The 19,522-nt window shown below is 42.6% G+C and overlaps 1 protein-coding gene across 2 annotated transcripts; it reads left to right on the forward strand.

Annotated features, from left to right (window-relative positions):
- The first annotated feature begins 10,466 nt into the window (after window positions 1-10,466).
- LOC143140067 (fatty acyl-CoA hydrolase precursor, medium chain-like) lies at window positions 10,467-19,131 on the forward strand. Of its 2 annotated transcripts, XM_076300892.1 has the most exons (13): window positions 10,467-10,626; window positions 11,787-11,976; window positions 12,582-12,720; window positions 12,829-12,962; window positions 13,520-13,673; window positions 14,754-14,858; window positions 14,935-15,036; window positions 15,180-15,323; window positions 16,358-16,435; window positions 17,390-17,537; window positions 17,974-18,126; window positions 18,278-18,350; window positions 18,524-19,131. In XM_076300892.1, exons 1-13 carry the CDS (start codon window positions 10,557-10,559, stop codon window positions 18,705-18,707), a joined length of 1,674 nt encoding a protein of 557 aa, XP_076157007.1. In that variant the 5' UTR covers window positions 10,467-10,556; the 3' UTR covers window positions 18,708-19,131. The 2 variants fall into 2 exon arrangements, with proteins under 2 accessions (XP_076157007.1, XP_076157015.1); XM_076300900.1 differs by lacking the exon at window positions 17,974-18,126.
- Window positions 19,132-19,522: the final 391 nt, after the last annotated feature.

Below are 19,522 nucleotides of genomic sequence, written 5' to 3' on the forward strand. Positions count from 1 at the left end.
CACATACACACAGTATACATGCTGTACCCCCCCCCCCCCCCCACACACACACACACACACACACACTCATGTGAATAGATGAACATGTGCAGAGACAAACCTGGGATCCTTAGCTTTTTCCAGATCATGCTGAGTGTCCTATGCCTACTGTATGTGTAGCCAATTGGGTTTACTCTGCATCATCTGAAAGACTTCCCCACAGTGATTTAGCACTTTATCTAATGTGATAATATGTGATGGAAGAGAGACACATAAAAAAAAATTTTGAGAATATGGTATCCTTTAAATGTTACTTGACATTTGTCTTTGGAATTAATTTCTTTCGAATATGTATGTCTAAAACACCCTTCTGGTGAGGGTCGGAAACAATATATATTTACAATTATTTGCAAGCAGACTCAAAGACAAGGTCATGAGCAGCTCTGGGGTGCACTGTTTCCACTCTGATTAATACTACAGTCTGCCTTCTGTGAAATGATTGAATTAAGCTGTTTGTGCTTTAGCCTTTTATTTATAATCCAGTTTTCAACTGCAGTTGATTTCTGGGTTGATGTTCTTTATTATATTGTTCATATGATTAATTCATATTACATTTATACTATTGTACTTCTTGATGCATGTTATTTATCCATTTATATTAGACGTTTATGTTGTGTACTAATCTGCACATTGCCTTAAAAAATAAATGCCCATACAGTTTAAACTCTTTGTGGTCACCAGTCCAAGCGGAAGCCAATGAGGAGACAGCTAAAAAATGTCTCCGTTAAAAAACGGCAAAGTACTTATTAACAGCTAGTTGACAGCATTGTACAGTTATTTTACCATGTCACTGCTAGAGATAAATAGATAGATAGATAGATACTTTATTGATCCCTAGGGGAAATTTAAGGTCACAGTAGCATACAGACAACATACACACACACATTCACTAACAGCAGAAAAAGTAATTAAAAGTATATAATATAAAAAACACAACTAAGCAATAAGGACTGTAGAAGATAAAGAATATACTAAATATACTAAAATACAAATTATACTAGATAAAACTTAATCTAAATCAATTCTAAAAAACAGTATCCACATAGTGGGTGATTAATCAATCAGGTGCGCTTGCAATGACTGAAGCAGGGACTGAGCCTGTGGGCCTCTGTGCATAAGGTAAGGTAAGGTGCTCTTTGTGAATGAGTGTCATGGTGATGGTGCAAATGAGTAAGTCAAACAGTGCAACAGAGCAAAAAAATAAGTTTATCTATCTATATATAAATAACTATATTAAGAAAGGTATAAGTCACAATTTCGGCTGTGGCATGGAGGGAGGGGTTGTGCATATGTGCTAATAAAGCACGCAAACAGTGAGGCAGAAGACAATGGTAAAGTGGCTAGTGGACAGACAGTTCCAGACATGGAGGTGGTGAAGAGGCGGACAGACTATGCGGAGAAGTCTATTTCTCCTCTTCCCTTAAGTGATGCATTGAACAGTTCAATGGCCCTGGGGATGAATGACTTCCTCAGTCTGTCTGTTGTGCAAGGCAGTGAGCGAAGTCTCCAGCTGATCAGGCTCTTCTGCTTAACAATAGTGCTGTGGAGTGGATGACACTCATTGTCCAAGATGTTGATCAGTTTGTTCAGGGTCCTTTTGTCAAATACTGAAGTGATCACTCCAGTTCAGCTCCCACTACAGAGCCAGCTTTCCTTACCAGCCTGTCAAGTCGCCCCGCATCCTTCTTCTTTGTGCTTCCTCCCCAACATACCACTGCATAGAAGAGGACGCTGGCAACAACAGACTGGTAGAACATCCTGAGGACCTTGCTGCACACATTGAAGGAGCGCAGCCTCCTCAGGAAGTACAGCCTGCTCTGCCCTTTCTTGTAGAGTGCGTCAGTGTTGGCTGACCAGTCCAGTTTATTGTCCAGGTGGAGACCCAGGTACTTGTAGGTGCTTATCACCTCGACATTGACCCCATCAATGGAGACTGGTAGCAGAGTGGGCTTAGACCTGCGGAAATCCACCACCATCTCCTTGGTCTTTGAAGTGTTGAGTTGGAGATGATTGAGTTTGCACCATTGCACAAAGTCCTCCACCAGGCTCCTATACTCCTCCTCCTGCCCGTTCCTGATACACCCCACAATTGCAGTATCATCAGAAAACTTCTGCATGTGGCATGACTCAGTGTTGTAGCAGAAGTCAGATGTGTACAAGGTGAACAGGACTGGAGAGAGCACAGTACCCTGTGGCGCTCCGGTGCTGCTGATCACAGTGTCAGAGAGACAGTTCTTCAGTCTGACGAACTGTGGTCGCTCCGTCAGGTAATCTGTAATCCAGGTTACCAGGTGAGCGTCCACACCCATTTGCAAGAGCTCGTCTCCCAGTCTGAGGGGTTGGATGGTGTTAAAAGCACTTGAGAAATCAAAGAACATGACTCTCACAGCACTTTTCCCCTTGTCCAGGTGAGAAAGTGTCCTGTGTAGAAGATAAGTGATGGCATCGTCCACGCCCACTTTCTCCTGGTATGCAAACTGTAGCGGGTCTAGTGCATGGCGTACCTGGGGTCTGAGCATACCTAAGACGAGTCACTCCATTGTCTTCTTCACATGTGATGTTAGAGCGACAGGTCTGTAGTCATTAAGCTCACTAGGATGTGGCTTTTTAGGGACAGGGGTGAGACATGATGTCTTCCACAGTGTTGGAACTTGTCCAAGGCGTAGACTTAGATTGAAGATGTGCTTCAGTGGCTCAGCCAGCTCAGCAGCACAGGCCATGAGTAGCCTTGGACACAGTCTGTCAGGCCCCTCTGCCTTACTTGTGTTCAGTTTCTTTAGTTTAGCGCTCACTTGTTTTCCTGTGATGATGGGGGGTGTAAGGGGAGGGGAGGGGTGCATCTGGGATCTGTGTGTCTGATGGCTGTTGACTGAGGTGCACTGGTATTGAGGGGGTGTGGGTGTGGGGGCTTGGGGATGACCACCTCCTTGATGTCCCTGTCAAGGCTGCCAGAGTCGTGGACGCCTTAGCAGGCACAGGCAAGGAGGCGTCAGGCGGGGGCAGGGTGTGAGGTGGTGATGGTTTAGGTCGTTGGGCGTGAGGTGGTGATGGTTTAGGTCGTTGGGGGTCACCAGGATGCAGAGCTGGAGAAACTGGGAGGCTGGGAGGTGGGGGTAGGGCAGGCACGCAAACAAGAGCAGTGCCTGAGTCTGCAGGGGGTGGTGGACAGACCACTCCCATTGGAGCTGGAGCAGGGCAGTCAAACCTGTTGTAGAAGTGGTTCAACTGGTTCGCCCTGTCCAGGTCCCCCTCCACAGAGCTGCTGCTCTTCTTCAGGCCAGTTATAATTTTCATGCCGTCCCATGACTCCTTCATGTTGTTTTCCTGCAACTTCTGTTCCACCTTCCTTCTGTAGTCCTCCTTAGCCTCCTTCAGCTTGACTTTGAGTTCCCCTTGCACACGCCTCAGCTCTGCCATGTCCCCCTCTCTGTACGCCATCTTTGTCCTATTAAGAAGGGTCTTGACATTGCTGGTTATCCAAGGCTTGTTACTGAGAAAGCAGCGTACAGTTCTGGTGGGAACAACAATGTCCATACAGAAATTCAGGTAGTCAGTTGTGCACTGTGACCTCCTCTAAGTCCTCTCCATTCTGTAACACACTCCAGTCAGTGCACTCAAAGCAGTCTCTCAGAGCCTCATCCGCTTCAGGTGTCCACTTTCTGAAGGTGCGTGTGGCAGCTGGTAGCCTCTGTACTTTGGGCTTGTACATTGGCTGGAGATGAATGAGGTTGTAGTCTGACTTTCCCAGAGGGGGAAGGGGGTTTGCACTGTATGCATCCCTCACGTTTGCATACATGAGGTCTATTGTCCTGTTTTTCCTTGTAGGGCAGTCAACAAACTGGTAGAAATTGGTGGAGAGTGTGGAATCCAGTGTTATGTGATTGAAGTCAACAGAGATCACAAAAAAGGCATCACTGTGTTGGGTTTGAAGCCTTGCGATTGTGGAGTGGATGACGTCACATGCTGTATCCGGGAGAGCTCGAGGTGGAACGTAAACACAGACAGCAATTGCGTGCGAGAACTCCCTCGGCATGTAGTACGGACGGAGACTAACCGCTAATAACTCCTTGCAGCATACAGTTTCCTTCACTGTAACATGTCCGGGGTTTTTGCCAGAAAGTTTACAGTCTGTCCAAACGAGCTACCTGAAGCCGGGCAGCTCAACGTTAGAAGTGGGGATATGGCTTGTTAGCCACGTCTCCGTAAAGCATAGCAAACTACATTCCCTGTATAGTCTCTGGTTTCTTACCAGGGCAGCCAGTTCGTCAGTCTTGTTAGCCAGCGAGTTCACGTTTCCCATCACAATCGATGGAACTGAGGGCTTGTATCTCCACTTCTTCTCCCGACGCCTCGTCTTCATTTTTACTCCTGCTCTGCAACCCCGAAAGCACCACAGTTCCTCTGGGATGTTGTCGCGAACACAGCCAGCATTCCGTCGTAGTGCGATAAGCTGATTCCTTGTGTACACAAGTTTGCTGCCGCTGGAGCGTTGTAATATGTCCGTATCCATAGGATAGAATAAAAACACTCCTCAAAATGTGTAAAAATCCAAAAAGTTGCTAAGTAAAAAGTAAGCAAAAAATGTAGAAAAAAACACAAAGACACAGAGCTACTTGACGGGCTACCACTCTCGCCGGCGCCGGCGCCGGAACCGCAGAGCAGTGCAGTAACTGTTAGGCCTACTCTTGACTGGTTGAACATGCAAAATGCTGCAAAATAGCAGAAAAGAGGGTGAGACGACAACAATAATTTATTAATTAATAACACAAAACATTTATTTTCACTGAATAGTCTAAATAAATAAATGAATGACTATCAATAATGATTAGAAATGATCAAAGGGAATTCCCATACTTGCTCAAGGGAAGCCCTCTGTGTTTCTATGTCAACATTTCTCTTTAGAGACAAAGGCAGCTTTCCTTGGGTGAGGAGGCTTGAAATGATCCATGGCCAATGTTTAGTAATACCAAAGAAGAAAAGGCTGCACTTTGCATACAAACATGTTTATTGCACAGACGCGTTTCGGCTTAGCGCCTTCCTCAGTGTGCTGAAGTAAATGAACATTGCAGCCTCACTTATATAGGCCTACCCACACCCATACACCCACACAATCAACCAATGATGATAGTGTCATCTCATTCAATAATTCAATTAAAAACAGTCTATCACTTCTAAGTTTCAACACATGTTACAAACAGAATTAGGCCTAGGCTACATCACAGGTCAAGTAAACCAATGACAGTTTTACAAAAAACAAGTCAAAGACAGGTCTTCATTCATACCATTAGGTGTACATGTGTTTAAATTAAATATGTACCAAGCCTCCCTCTGTAGAAGGCAGTTCTCACGGTCTCCTCCTCTATTAGGCCGACTGACCGTTTCCAGGCCCATAAACCTGAGTGAATTGGCATCATATCCTGTGTTGATGAAGTGTCTTGCTACTGGCGACCTCGTCATTCTTTCTAATGCTACGTATGTTCGCAAATTATAGTTTTTAATTGACGTTTTGTTTTGCCCACATAAGTAACCCACACGGACACTATACAACAATACAACAAAGCAGGTAATTCTGCCTTTTACTCTGAACGTTGTGTGCTTGGATGTGTAAAGGATTTCAGCATGGAATTGCATAAAGCACTTAAAGTTACCATCTGGGATTTTGAAAGAAAGACGTAGCGGACTTGGTGCAGGCAGATATGATCGCACCAGGCGGTCTCTCAAATTGGATGCTCTTTTATAGCAGACTTGCGGGGGATCTTGAAAAGCATGACCAATTGTTGGGTTGCTGCTTAAAACATGCCAGTGACGTTGAACGATATGTTTCAATGAATGGGATATGTGTCCATAAGTCGACACAAAAGTGATTGGGGTGTTTGTATTCCGCCTTGCATTCTCCACATTTTCAGCAAATTTCTCATGTACCACATCAGTATTTTGTTCAGTAAATCTTTTGTAAATTGCTTTAAAATTACCGTCGGGCCCTCGTTGGCAGCCTACGTTATCGCCTGGCTTGCCTCAGCATGCAGCCATTTACTCCTTCCTCTGCATGTTCTTTTAAAACGCACATATTTTTCTCTCTCGTTCTTGGAATTTGCTCTGCTGTGAGCTTGTGCCTCCATGTTGCCCAAAATGTTATTTAGTGAATCTTCTGTAAATTGCTTTACAATACCGTTGGGCCCTCATTGGCAGCTGGCTTGCCTCAGCTTGCCAATGCCACCATTCACTCCTTCGTCTTCATTAACATTCTCAGTAGAATTCCCAATATTTTTGGCCTCTATGTGTCCAGTTACATAGTCTGTCTGTTCTTGGTCTTGAACTTTGTGAAATAAATTTCGACTTATAGTCTGGTGCGACTATGTTTTTCCTCTTCATTACACATTTTTTGACTGATGCGACTTTAGTGCCATTAACACACCAACATAGATAGCGTTAAAGTTAGCTGATGTTTCGCCATGCAAGACTAGACAACAGCATGCTAGTCATTGTGGCAACTGGCAAGATTTAAGATTAATACTGTTAAACAAAACTTACTGTGATATGTTTGTTCGGAACAAAATCCTTTTGGTTGATGTTCACAATCCACTTCTGACGAACAGCTTGGTCTTCGGCTCGCCCTGGGAATCTGTGTAGTGCTTATGTATGGTGTTACACAGGGGCAGGCTGTGTAATAACGGCGGGTGAACTTATATATTTTTGTTTCATATCTGTATTTTCCTACTGCTGTTGTAACAGCCGAACACACAACAGGTTCTTCCCGATATCGTAAGCCAAAAAACGAAGGGAAAAAAAGACGATTAGTTCAACTCCACAGGTAGCTATCACAAACGTTAGCGCCGACTTGTCAACTACGAGCTGCGGTGCCTAACCCGCAGTAATGACACTGCCCCCGCCGGATTCGTCTCAGCGCATGCGCAGTCTTGATCTCGATCTATGTTTCTTTTCTCAACAAGTAATGCCTGTGAATGCAGCGATGACGTATTTTGACAGTTGAGTCACTTGTGCGATCGTATTCATACCAAAGAAAGCCAACTGTAAAGTTTGATTTCGTACTTGTAATTTTTGAATTCATATTTTTTTTCATCCTTATTCTGATGGATATAATACACACAATATATTTTATGCACAACTGCTTATCTTATTCACAAATATTTATTTTATGCACAACTACAGACAAATACGCACGTGTATCAAATCTATGTACACGAAAATTTGACAGCTATCTCCTTCCATAGGAAAATACCTTATCAGTCCTATGTAAGAGTGAGGGAAGGAGGGAGAGGGTCAGAGGGATGCGCAGATTGTGGCCTTTTCATGACATGCTGGCTGAACTGAAAGAAAAGACAGATCTGTCTAGTTTACAGAGACATTGGGCCCCATCTTCGTGATCCAAAAAGCAGCCCAAGGCATATTCTTATCACATAGCAAAGCTATTCCTATCTTACACTTTTTTTCGTCATGCGCTTCTCTTTTACGAAAGGCAATTAACGACCTAAGGTGTGGTCTAGCTCATTATCTAAAAATCGCTATCTTACACGATAGCCGTCAACATTGAGTATTAAAACGTCAAAATTTGTCCCCCAACATTGGAAGGGTCAGGGGCGCCTGCAGGAATTAATGCTATGGTACGCACACCCATCACCACCGCCCCACGAAAAAAAAAAATCACGCGTGGATAATATTTGTCCGTTTCCCGGTTTTAGCCCCGTGCATTGGTCAGCAAAATAATAGCCTACATAGCATAACAACATGCAATAATACAACAACAACGTCTACAATGACCTATTCATTTGGACAACTTGATACAGGCCTATACAGGCTAAAGTTACCTTTAGTTTTGTTCTATCTAGCGTACCGTGACGTCTGGCTTTAAACAGCTGTAGCCTAATGCAGTTTAACGTTCTGACAAGCACACCAATTGCCTACCTCGTTCTTGCCCATCTGGAATAACTCCTCTAGCTTTGCTGCCTCCATACTTTCTGTTTTCGTTGTTTAAACTTGTGATATCCATGATGAGTATTACGTTAGTGAATTAGCTCAACATTGTGTGCTGATAACCATATATAGATAGCCGAGTAAAAAAAAAAAAAACAAGTAGCCTTGTTGCGTGCCTGCGTGCGTATTCTGTCTCCTGCTCAAACAAAATGTGTGCGCGTTAATTTTGATAACGTGTTCACTAAGTTACGTAATAGAAAATTGTAAATAGCCTGATGGTATGCAGCTAATGGATACTGTGCATAGTTGGGAAGGTATGGTGGGCCAATTTGGTGTGAATACACATTACACACACACAAGGGAAATTTTCTCTCATTGTTGAGTAGCCTGATGGTACGCACAGTGCGTACGGACGTATACCTGCAGGCGCGCCTGGGAAGGGTTGCAGTATTCATACGTTTTGCGCAATTGCAAGTTAATGCATTGGTCAGCTAATAATGTAGCCAACAAAGTAGCCTACTTAGTTAGTTACTTAGTTCACGCCTAACAGCCTATATTAATTTGGTCAACTTTATTGCTGCTCCCCAGCACTGTCATTCTCTCCTGCGCAAACTAAGTGTGTGCGTTCCAAGTAGCCTAGTGTTCTTCTTCATAAAGTTGAACAAATGCATTTGGATATTTTAGAGAAACATATACTGTACAAATAGCCTGTCATACAGGTTATGGGCTACAGTGCAGAGTTATGAAGTTACGGTAGGCCAACTTGGAGTGAATACAAACGGGGAATTCTTTACTCATAGCTGAGTAGCCTGATGGTAGGCAGCACAGTGCATGATACGGCCATACATGGCCATACGGCGATGGTAGGGCTAATGTTATGAGATTGTTAAAATACACAGGCTATTTCAAGGGAAATATTAACGTACCAGTGCAGAGGAAGCTCCAAGTAGCCTACGTGCAAGAAAGAAGGGAAAAGTGCCTAGAGAGAGATAAAATCCCTTTTATAGCCCGACCTCAATACAGGTGCACAAGTTAATTAGCCTGACCAGGCCCAGCCCTGCCCATGCACTGACAGACCAGGGGGTCGTTTCTAGAAAGCATCGTTTGCTAACTTGCATCGCAATCTTGGTAGTACGCTCCATCGTTCTTGGATTTGGTGTTTCTAGAAAGGGTAGTTCGAACTCTCAATCGCAAACAAGGACGCAAAGTTTGGTCGTTTGAACTACTGCCCCTAGGCAGTCGCACTTGTGTCGTTCCTTGGTAGTTCCTGTTGGTGTCCGGAGCGCCTAACCAAAAATCACAACCGCCTAACCAAAATTTGCGAAGTGGATGTTTATCTCGTGACTTAATGATTGATCTATCCTGTAGCTTAATTTTGATTAAGACACTGATTCCCCTACTTGGGTCATTCTTGCTATTTATGTTAATTTAAGTATTGCCTTGCTTTTAGTATTGTAATCTTCACAGACCCTTACATCAGCAGTGCTAAATGGTGTAGTGGCTAAAGTAGATGACTTATTATCCCAACGTTGTAGGTTCGATTTTCTTATGATGTGAGATTGTCCTCTTGCTTCTCGCTACCTGCAGGTGAACTAGTGTGACACGTAGATTCAATTGTTTTTGACTGATGTATTGTACCTATGGTCTCTCGATGTAGAGTAACTATACATAAATATGTATGGTCAAAACCTATTGTGTCTCGTAGACCTACTCTTACTCAGAGATGAAAACAAGAGATAGGATGCGAACTCGGGCTGAGCGCGCAGTGCACCGACGCGCTCCCGTTAAGCCACGAGACAGTTGACAAGCTATGGGATATCCAGACATTTGTCCAGGCTATATATTTTTTCCAACATAGATATTTAACACAAATAATGACTAATATTGGTCTTCTTAAGTTAACTGTTTTATATGCTTGCAATAGGTTTAGGTTTTGGCTGGTGGCAATGACAATGCCAGCATTAATCACTCGGTTTAGATTAGAAAAATGTCGACATAGGCCGTGACAGAACATTTCTAGGGGGTGGGGTATTACTCGTTGCCACTGTTTCCACCAATGATATGTATCGCTGCATCATCAACAACGTTGTTGGAACTACGGTGTTCGAACGACGGAGGTAGCGAATTGCGACACAGGTACGATGCTTTCTGGAAACAGGTGTAACAGTGTCGTTGTTTGGTCGCAAGTTGAGTCGTACCATGGTGGTTGAGCAACGTCGTTGCTAACTTTTCTAGAAACGACCCCCAGGACCGAAGGTCGTAACAGCATTGTGAGGCTTTGATTCACATAATTGCAGCGAACAGAAGGCCTATTTGGCCTCTTTAAAGAAAGGCTGCAGTACCTGTATGGCCTGCAAGGGTAGATAAAAAAAAATAGGACAGCAGCCTTTCCATTTATGGTTTGACATGAAAAAGATTGGCCATGCCAAATAGAGCAAAGATAAACTTATCTGGAGGCGTGGCGTGGCGCGCTGGGTGTGTTGAGAGGTGAACGGTAGCCTAGATTTCAGCGCATTCAGAAGAACTTCAAGAACTTGCACACGATCTGGGCTACTCTTTCAGGATTCAAACTCATTCTGAACATAATGAAGCCTGTTTTTAACCTCGTACTCATTGCATGCGTTTTACATTTGACTTTATCGAACGTACATAATGGTAAGTAGTACAGAAGTGTGAAAGAAAGAAGACCTACTGAAATGTCAACAGATTGCAATTGACAATGACTGCCGACGACGGATATATTGCACCAGAACGTGTTGTTTGGTAGTCATTGTTTCAGAAACGTGAGCATTTGAACACAGAGCTGCTCAACATGATACTCACGCTTCTGCTCCTCCAGTTTCCTCCTTATGTAGACTAATCAGTGTTTCACGTGTCGGGACCCAAAAGTTAGTTGCGGACGTTCTGGGTCGGTCGTGGGGCTTGTGGTAAAAACAACTGGCTCTTTAAAATGCCATCCTATCAAATCTAATGTCAGACCTTTACTTTGATAGACTTTATTCGTATGCCAGTCGTTGCCATGGACATAGACAATGTTTATGTGACCGGTCATGTTTAGACATCGTTTCAGCATGGGAAAATATGACAAAACGACCCTGATATTTGAAGAATATTCACTTGTGTTGAGGAGCAGTGAATTACTGGCACATGACAGCATGAAACCATCAAAACTAAAATGCCACATGGAAACAAAGCACCCTAGGCCTATTATCAAAAACAAACATGTAGAGTAGGGTAGGCCTACTTTGAAAGGCGACACAGGAGTTGAGGACTTTGCAAATGTGCATCAGCATGTTCCAAACAAGTAGGCAGGCACTTTGTGCGTCTTACCACACCTTGAACGCTAAAATATGGGTCTTGACTTAATGACCATGGAAAATGAGGGTCCCAAGGTCAGACCAAGAAACACGGGGCTGGCCCCAGCCGTGGCGCAACTGGCTGGGGCACCTGCACCGTACGCCGGCGACCCGGTTCGATTCCCGCCCCGTGGTCCTTTCCGGATCCCACCCCGATTCTCTCTCCCACTCACTTCCTGTCAAACTCCACTGTCCTGTCTAATTAAAGGCATAAAAAGGCCAAAAATATATACTTAAAAAAAAAAAAAGAAACACTGGGCTAAATCATGTAGCCTACGCACGGGAGAAAATAGCATAGGCTACTCAATCTCACAACGACAGCACAAGAGCGAACACAGTGATTTTGTCAACAATAACAATGGTCAGTTTGACAAATGTGTTGTTGACATGTAATATCAGTAACTATAAGTTACATAAATGAAAACTAACTGAATTATTTCTCCACGTTGATGATCTAAGGACCTGTACTCCACACCAAACTGGGAGTCCTTAGGGGGGACTACATGCGTGTTCGCGGAAAGACAACAGTGGTTCATGCCTACCTGGGTGTGCCTTTTGCCAAACCACCAGTGGGAAACCTAAGGCTGGCTCCACCACAACCTTTGCAAGAATGGGAGGGCGTCAGAGATGCCACCCAATTGCCTCCCATGTAAGTGTTTTGGGCACACTCAAATTATGCATCAAGATTCTGAGCTGCTAAACAATTGCTGTACACATTTGATGCACTTCTGTTTATTTATTTGTGAATTAATTAAAAACTGAGAAAGGGAAAACGTGTCAGTACAATGATATGGAATAAAACTAAGATAGGCCTATATCAAGCCAAGGAAGTAAGACAACCTTCTTAGAGTTCTCCTTAGAAACAAGGCAACACTGTCAACAGGTTGACAATTAAGCAATAAGACTATGCATTTAAAGGGATATTCCACCATTTGGGGAAATACACTTGTTTTCCACCTCCCCTTGAGTAAAACTGTTGAGTTTTACCTTTCCCCAGTTCATCCAGCCGTTCTCTGAGTCGGACTGTAGCCTAGCACTTTTAGCTCCAGCTCATTGAATCCGATTAGACCGTTAGCATCTCTCCTATAAGTACGGTCTAATCGGATTCAATGAGCTGGAGCTAAAAGTGTTACTGTCAGACTCAGAGAACGGCTGGATGAACTGGGGAAAGGTAAAACTAAATTGTTGGAAGTGGAAAACCAGTGCATTTCCCCAAATGGTGGAATATCCCTTTAAAATCTGTGTCCTCTTAAGGTGTGTACAAGACAAAAGTCTATCTGATTACCTGATGGAGATGGCTGGCATGGTCATGGATATACCTGAGGTGTCTGAGGACTGCTTATATGTCAATGTCTACACTCCTGCTCAGCCTGCCAAAGATGCAAAGTTACCTGTAAGTTAAATTATAAAACAGCTCAGGCTATGCTATAAATTGTTGCCAATGATTTGGTTGTACACAGTGAGTTATGAGTGTCTTACTGTGCTAATGTGTATGTCACAGGTGATGGTGTGGATACATGGAGGAGGGTTTAGTATGGGATGTGCCTCCACTTATGATGGATCTGTCCTGGCAGCGTATCAGAATGTGGTTGTAGTTACCATTCAGTACAGACTGGGCATGCTGGGATTTTTCAGGTGAGTGAGCTTTTTCTGCTGTTATTGTGATTAAGAGAGTACAGTTTGAGTCAGTACCGTTGAGTCAGAGTTGCTGTATGCGTATGCTACTCTGTGGCCATGTTGACCGGCACATTTTTTAACAATGTAAATAAACTTCACTCATTGGATCATGTTTATACAGAGCCCACAAGGAGGTCATGGTGGGATTTTTTTTAGGTGGAATTCCTTTTTTCTAGCTCATATTGCGTTCCCTTGCAACAGTTTTGCATTCCCTCACAATAACTTTTGCTTTTTCTCTCAATAATTTTGTATTCCCTCACAAAATCAAAAGTATTGCGAGGGAACGCAAAACTATTGCGAGGGAATGCAAAACTAAAAGGATCTCTAAAAATAATTCCCACCATGGCCCTTCCCGGGCTCTGTATGTTTCCCCCTCATTCAAACACCTGAAAATAAATTATTGACAGGAATGTAATGCGCATTCAATTGTTTTCTAAAGTTCCAGTGTTTGAGTATCATCGCACACCTTAGATTTAGGCTCACACACCCACAACTGTTTGGTTTCCTACACACAGCACAGGGGATGAGAACGCCCCGGGAAACCTGGGCCTTTTGGACCAGGTAGCGACACTGCAGTGGGTCCAAAAGAACATCCACAGCTTTGGGGGAGACCCGTCCTCCGTCACAATATTTGGAGAGTCCGCAGGGGGTGTTAGCGTGTCATTGCTGGTAATAGACATTTACATGCATTAGTGACAGCCATAAACAATCTTTTATTCTTCCTTTAAATTGTCTTTAGTATTTTAATTCATTTAACACACTGGGCCATATCTTGCACCTGGCACAAAGTGGCACAAACCGCAACCAAGTCTTATTCATATCATATACCCAAGTCACTGATTATTTTTCGCCTTGCGCCCCACTTCAATTAAACATTGCACCCAGAAAGAACAAAGATATCCAAGATATCCATGAAAGAACAAAGATATCCAAGCATATAATCCAAAAATAGCTATCTTACACCCACTAAAAATCATTACACCATTGACCAAGGAAAACCTGGTCTATAGAGAAAAGCGCATATAAGGCACAGCAGTGAAGACACAGTATCACGAGATTTAAGCAGAAATCAGTCTTTCGAACATTGTTGAGGCAAGTTTTGCTTTTTTTCAGGCTATGTTTTCGATTGTAACCCCTTGTCAGTCAATAGTGAAAGTGAATAACTTAGAACTGTTTTGTCATTGCCTATGAGACCCGGTGAAGTAAGTTCAAATAATAGGTGAGTGCAGATACATGTATGCTATACTCTGCTAGTGACACACAGGTTTTAATAAAGCAAGTATTAGTGAAATCCTGCAAGCAGATTCCTCCCTCACAGGATCAAAAAAGTATTATACTTCGGATGCACTGTCAAAATACAGACGCGCTGTTTGATGTTGCGTTACTGGCTCTTAAAGGGAATGGCATATATCATTCTCATTGGTTTAAAGGATGTTATGCCCAAAAAACACCCATGACTGATTAAGAAACATAAGAACAACCCTTTTGCGCCAAGCGCCCAACGTTTGATAACAAAACCACCCCTAAATGAATTTAAGCTTTTCGCCTCTGACCATTTTCGAATGTGGACTGGACACACCTTAAATGTTTTTAAACTTTACGTCTCTGACCAAGCGTTTCAGAACGCTTGTCAAAGCACTGCAGTGTCGAAATCACTATTACAAAAACTATTAATGTAAATGTAAAAAAGAAAATGTGTTGCATTCTGTGTATGTATGCACTGATGAATGCTGTTGGTCTTTGCAAAAGGTTCTTTCCCCGCTAAGCACCGGTCTTTTCCACCGTGCCATAGCAGAGAGTGGCACAGCAGCCATGGTTGCCATCATCAGCACTGATCCTGTGACCACAGCAAAGGTTATCATCAGCCCATCTTCACCATGTTTTTTACTATGCGATGCAGCCTGTATTAAAAAGTTGTCTACATCCCCAGATTGTGGCCAATGCAACAAACTGTGAGGGCACCAAACCAGACCAGATTGTGGATCGTGTGATGCGGATGTCAGCCGAGGACATCGTGAAGTTTCAACAGGAGGTAAAAGACAACAGTTTTCATTTAAAGTGAATGTATCTTAGACGTAAGGCAGAGATAAAAAGCTGTGACATATTTCACAATAAGGGTAATGAAAAAAAGAGTAATTTCATACTTCCTCTTTCAACATTTTCCATTTTTTACAGCATCCAGAGGTGCGCTTTGAAGTGGTGAATGATGGCTATTTCCTACCAAAGGCAGTACCAGACCTTCTTAAGTCTCATGAGTTCAAAAAGGTGCCATTAATTAATGGTGTTAACAACCATGAATGTGGCTGGATGCTACCTGGTGTAAGTAAACTCCGTTTTACAAATTCATACATCCTTACATTTAAGAATGTTGTAAAGCTCACAGTGCTATATAATCAATCACCAGTAAGAATACATTAGTAATGTGCAATGTTTTTGGTAGGTGTTAAAGCAAAACTCTCACCAAAATGCAACCTAGGGTCTTTTTGTAAATGTACCCGAGTCAAACTTTCATTTAAAAGCATAATTAAAGCAACACCAAAGAACTTTCCCTCTGTCGCACGCATGCTATTTGTTTATCCAGCACAGGCTTTGCAAATAACGATGTCCACAGACAAGGTAGAATATTTTGCATGACTTATAAAAGTACGATGTATTGCGACATCAGATGCAAGTCAAATTTGTAGTTTCTTATGGCTCATTCCATCGAACTACAGATCCGCTACCCGATCTGGCAAACTTACATAGTGCGGTTATAGCCGATAGAGGGCCGCGAAGCGAATGCAGAATTGCCTTTCACCCTGTTACGAGTTGATGAACCACTGAAACGATTTTGGAAACATTATTTTAAGGTATAAAAAACTCTTTGGTGTTGCTTTAAGCCACTTTTAAGACTGACCGTATTTTCGTTTTCAGGTCAAATGGCCTTTTAAATGACCTTTTTGGGAGTGCTAGGGGCACTACTATGATCACATCAAAATCGCTATTTTTAAAAAACACTAAGAAGGTCCGACACAACATGAAACTTTGCTCGAAGTATCACCAGGGTCTCTACACATTAACACGAGCATTGAGAACATTGTTTGTCTACACAGAGTTTACTAAAAGGAAAGGTTTTGAACAACTCACTTCTTGACTGGCAAGATGGCGGCCAACTGCTAAAGGGAGTTGTTCAAAACCTTTCTTTGAAAATACTGGTCAAGAAATGAAAACACGGTCAATCTTAAAAGTGGCGCTTACGCCGTAGTTATGCTTTTTCAAATGAAAGTTTGACTCGGGTACATTCACAAAAAGACCCTAGGTTGCATTTTGGTGCGAGTTTTGCTTTAAGATATGAAATATGCATATATTTTCAGTTTATGGCATCACCTGACTGGGTAGACGGGATGGATTGTGACTCAATCAAACCCTTTGTCGACCTCTTCTACCCTAATGTAAGAATATAGACTAAAATGATGCTAAACATCATGGAAAGTGAATTTATTACATTTATTATGAATTAACGGATAATTCGGTATTTAGCACTTTGAGTCCCTTTTCTGGTTTGTTTTGGATAAACTAGTGGTGGACACGGACATTTTGACGATGGGTCCTGTCTCGACTTTCTGATTAGTTTTGAATGGCCTCTGACTGTTTCAGAGTGGCTGGCTATGGGCATGCACAAACATGTCCTTAAAACAACCCTTAACGTTCGTTTTCAAAACTGTGCAACTCACCGAGTGGTTAGTGGCGTTCGTTGATTATTAAAAACAAATATATCGGCGCAATATATGATTTCAATCCGTGTTATTTGCCATTGTGGAACTATTTTTTCAGATACCAACCTTGTATAAACTTCCACTCAATAATTGAGTCTGAAGCTTAGACAGTAAAAGAAGGTCTCGTGGGGGAAAGACTACAATAAACAGCCCCCCTTTCCGTTAGCGCAGTATCAACATGCAATGAGTCTTCCAACAGAAATCAATGGGATTTTACAAAATGCCAAATAAAACGCAACAGAAACTGTATTTCGCTACGCTACTTGTTTTGGAACATCAACGAACATCACTAACCACTCGGTGAGTTGCACTGTTTTGAAAACGAACGTTGAGGGTTGTTTTAAGGACATGTTTGTGTATGCCCATAACCAGCCACTCTAAACCGTCAGAGGCGATTCAAAACGAGTCAGAAAGTCGAGACAGGACCCATCGTCAAAATTTCCGTGTCCACCACTCTAGTTCATCCAAAACAAACCAGAAAAGGGACTCAAAGTGCTAAATACCGGAATTATCCTTTAAATACAGTATCTCTCTACAATCTTAGAGATATTTCTGGAATGTCATATGAGACCCAACTCTGATTCTCTTTGAATGCTTTTTATTGAGGTGATGTTAACCTTTCTATTTCAGCCAGACAGCAAAATTAGCACTACCTTGATTATGAACGAGTACCTAGGAAATGGAGAAGACCGTATCAAAAACAGAGATGGTTTTACAGAGTTCTGTGGAGACATTGTGTTCACCATCCCTGCTATCACCATATCAAATGCTCACAGAGGTTTGAGATTTACCTACTATTTGTAGCACCTTGCTCAAAAGCTTTCATGGGAAGAAGAACCATGTGAAATTGCAGTATAATGAAGGAGAATTCCATAAATCTCTGTTTCTCGAGGTCACCGAGCACTGTCTCTACAAAAAAAAAACCTGAAAACACACTGTTAATTCGAGTTGCTACAGCCAACAGCTAGAGCTACCAGGCAGCTACAGTGCTACACTTTGGGGGCATGAATGGGGGGGGGGGGGCTCATGAACATTGCCGGAATTCTCCTTTAAGTATAATAATTTCTTCTTATAGCATTTAAAAGTATCATGAAGTGACACAGGAACCATATAGTACATTACATGTATAAATAAACAAGAAGAAACACATACACAGAAAGAGAGAGAGAGACAAAGAGAGAGAGAAAGCTCTAGTTTTAAATTTCTTCCCACAGATGCAGGAGCACCAGTTTTTGCCTATGAGTTCCAGCACCCGCCAAGCATGCTTGTGAAGAAACGTCCCAGCTTTGTCAGAGCAGACCACGGAGATGAGATTGCCTTTGTATTTGGAGGCTGCTTTTTTTATAACGGCCTCCTCAAACTGAATGGTAAAGCTCCCATGGTGTTCTCTACAAACAGAGAATTAGAATCATACATAATTCATCTGTTCATCACCTATTTCATTGCAGGTGTGTTGAACTGTAATAAATATGGTTACATTGAAAAAAAAAATCTAATCATGTGTCTGCTTTCTGTAAGGCTCTTTTACCGAGGAGGAAGATGAGCTGTGTAGAACGATGATGGCATACTGGGGAAACTTTGCACGCACTGGGTAATTCCACTCCACAAGTATTGCAAGCCTCAAGACTGTAAAAGGGTTCATCAGTTTGGAAGTTCCACTTATCTTGATCTGAAATAACAATGCTTGTCGTGTCTTTTGTGTGTGTGCGTGTACGTATTTGTGTGTGTGTGTGTGCATGTACTGTGTGTGCTTTCTCTACTTAGATCCCCCAACGGGCCTAGTTTAACCCATTGGCCAGCATACGGTGCCGGGGAGGAGTATCTGGGCATTGGGCTGAGGCAGCAGGTGGGACACCGCCTGAAGGCTGACCGCTACGCCTTCATGACCCGAACACTGCCAGAGAAGATCCAGGAGATGAAACAGAGCCAACAGCGCACTGAGCTCTAGAGGGACCAACTACCCATCTGCCTCGCATTGATCCAATCAAGTGTGTGTGTGTGTGCGGGGAGAAAAAGAAAAGTGTTGTCGTGCAAAGACTGACAAGCGCAGGCTCAGGCTATCTTTGTTTCTATGTTCATAAGCCTAATTGCTTGGTGGAAAAAACTGTTCTGGAGTCTGGTGGTCTGAGCCTTAAGACTCTGATATCGCCTTTCTGATGCATCTCCTGTTGCATAAGTCCTGGATGGAGGGCAGATCACATCCACAGATCACACTCATTTCAGCCACACCACTTGTTGCAGCAGATCCAGTGTCTGTGGCATTCCAGAAGCACTTGGAAAAGTGGAAAGTAATGGACTCGAAAAATGTGAATTCAATAAAAAGAAATCTTTATCTATGAAAATTGTAAATCCAGTTTCCAGAATCAAAAGCAATAAATAAAGGTTTCATAATGTCACAATTTCCATGTCTCTACTGAGCACGCAAGCAAGGTCAAACTGTTTCTCTGTGCTTCTCTGATCCTTCTAACGGTTCTCTTCCTATAATAAAGAAATACAGACATTAATATTAATACAGAAATCACTAAAGCCTTTAGTGCTGAAGAAGGGGGACGACTACCCAAGCATTTTACAACCCCAAATCAGAAAAAGTTGTGATGTTGTGTAAAATGCAAATAAAAACAGAATGTGATAATATACAATTCTCATAAACCCATATTTAGCAGCAAAGGACATAGACATAGAGATTATTTCTTGGAAAATATATTATATGTTAATTTTGAATTTGATGCCAGCAAAATGTTTCAAAAAAAGTTGGGGCAGGGC

This window comes from Alosa pseudoharengus, unplaced genomic scaffold (assembly GCF_046254945.1).
Source record: "Alosa pseudoharengus isolate Yale_2024_CS ecotype anadromous, Long Island Sound unplaced genomic scaffold, YU_APseudo_1.1 YU_APseudo_1.1_scf_10, whole genome shotgun sequence".
NCBI lineage: Eukaryota > Metazoa > Chordata > Actinopteri > Clupeiformes > Clupeidae > Alosa > Alosa pseudoharengus.

Excerpts from the sequence above, each read along its gene's own strand:
- LOC143140067 (XM_076300892.1), top strand. The coding sequence starts at position 10,557 with ATGAAGCCTGTTTTTAACCTCGTACTCATTGCATGCGTTTTACATTTG. Across the intron at positions 11,977-12,581 it reads GCCACCCAATTGCCTCCCAT|GTGTGTACAAGACAAAAGTC; the intron begins GTAAGTGTTTTG and ends TGTCCTCTTAAG. Across the intron at positions 12,721-12,828 it reads CCAAAGATGCAAAGTTACCT|GTGATGGTGTGGATACATGG; the intron begins GTAAGTTAAATT and ends TGTATGTCACAG.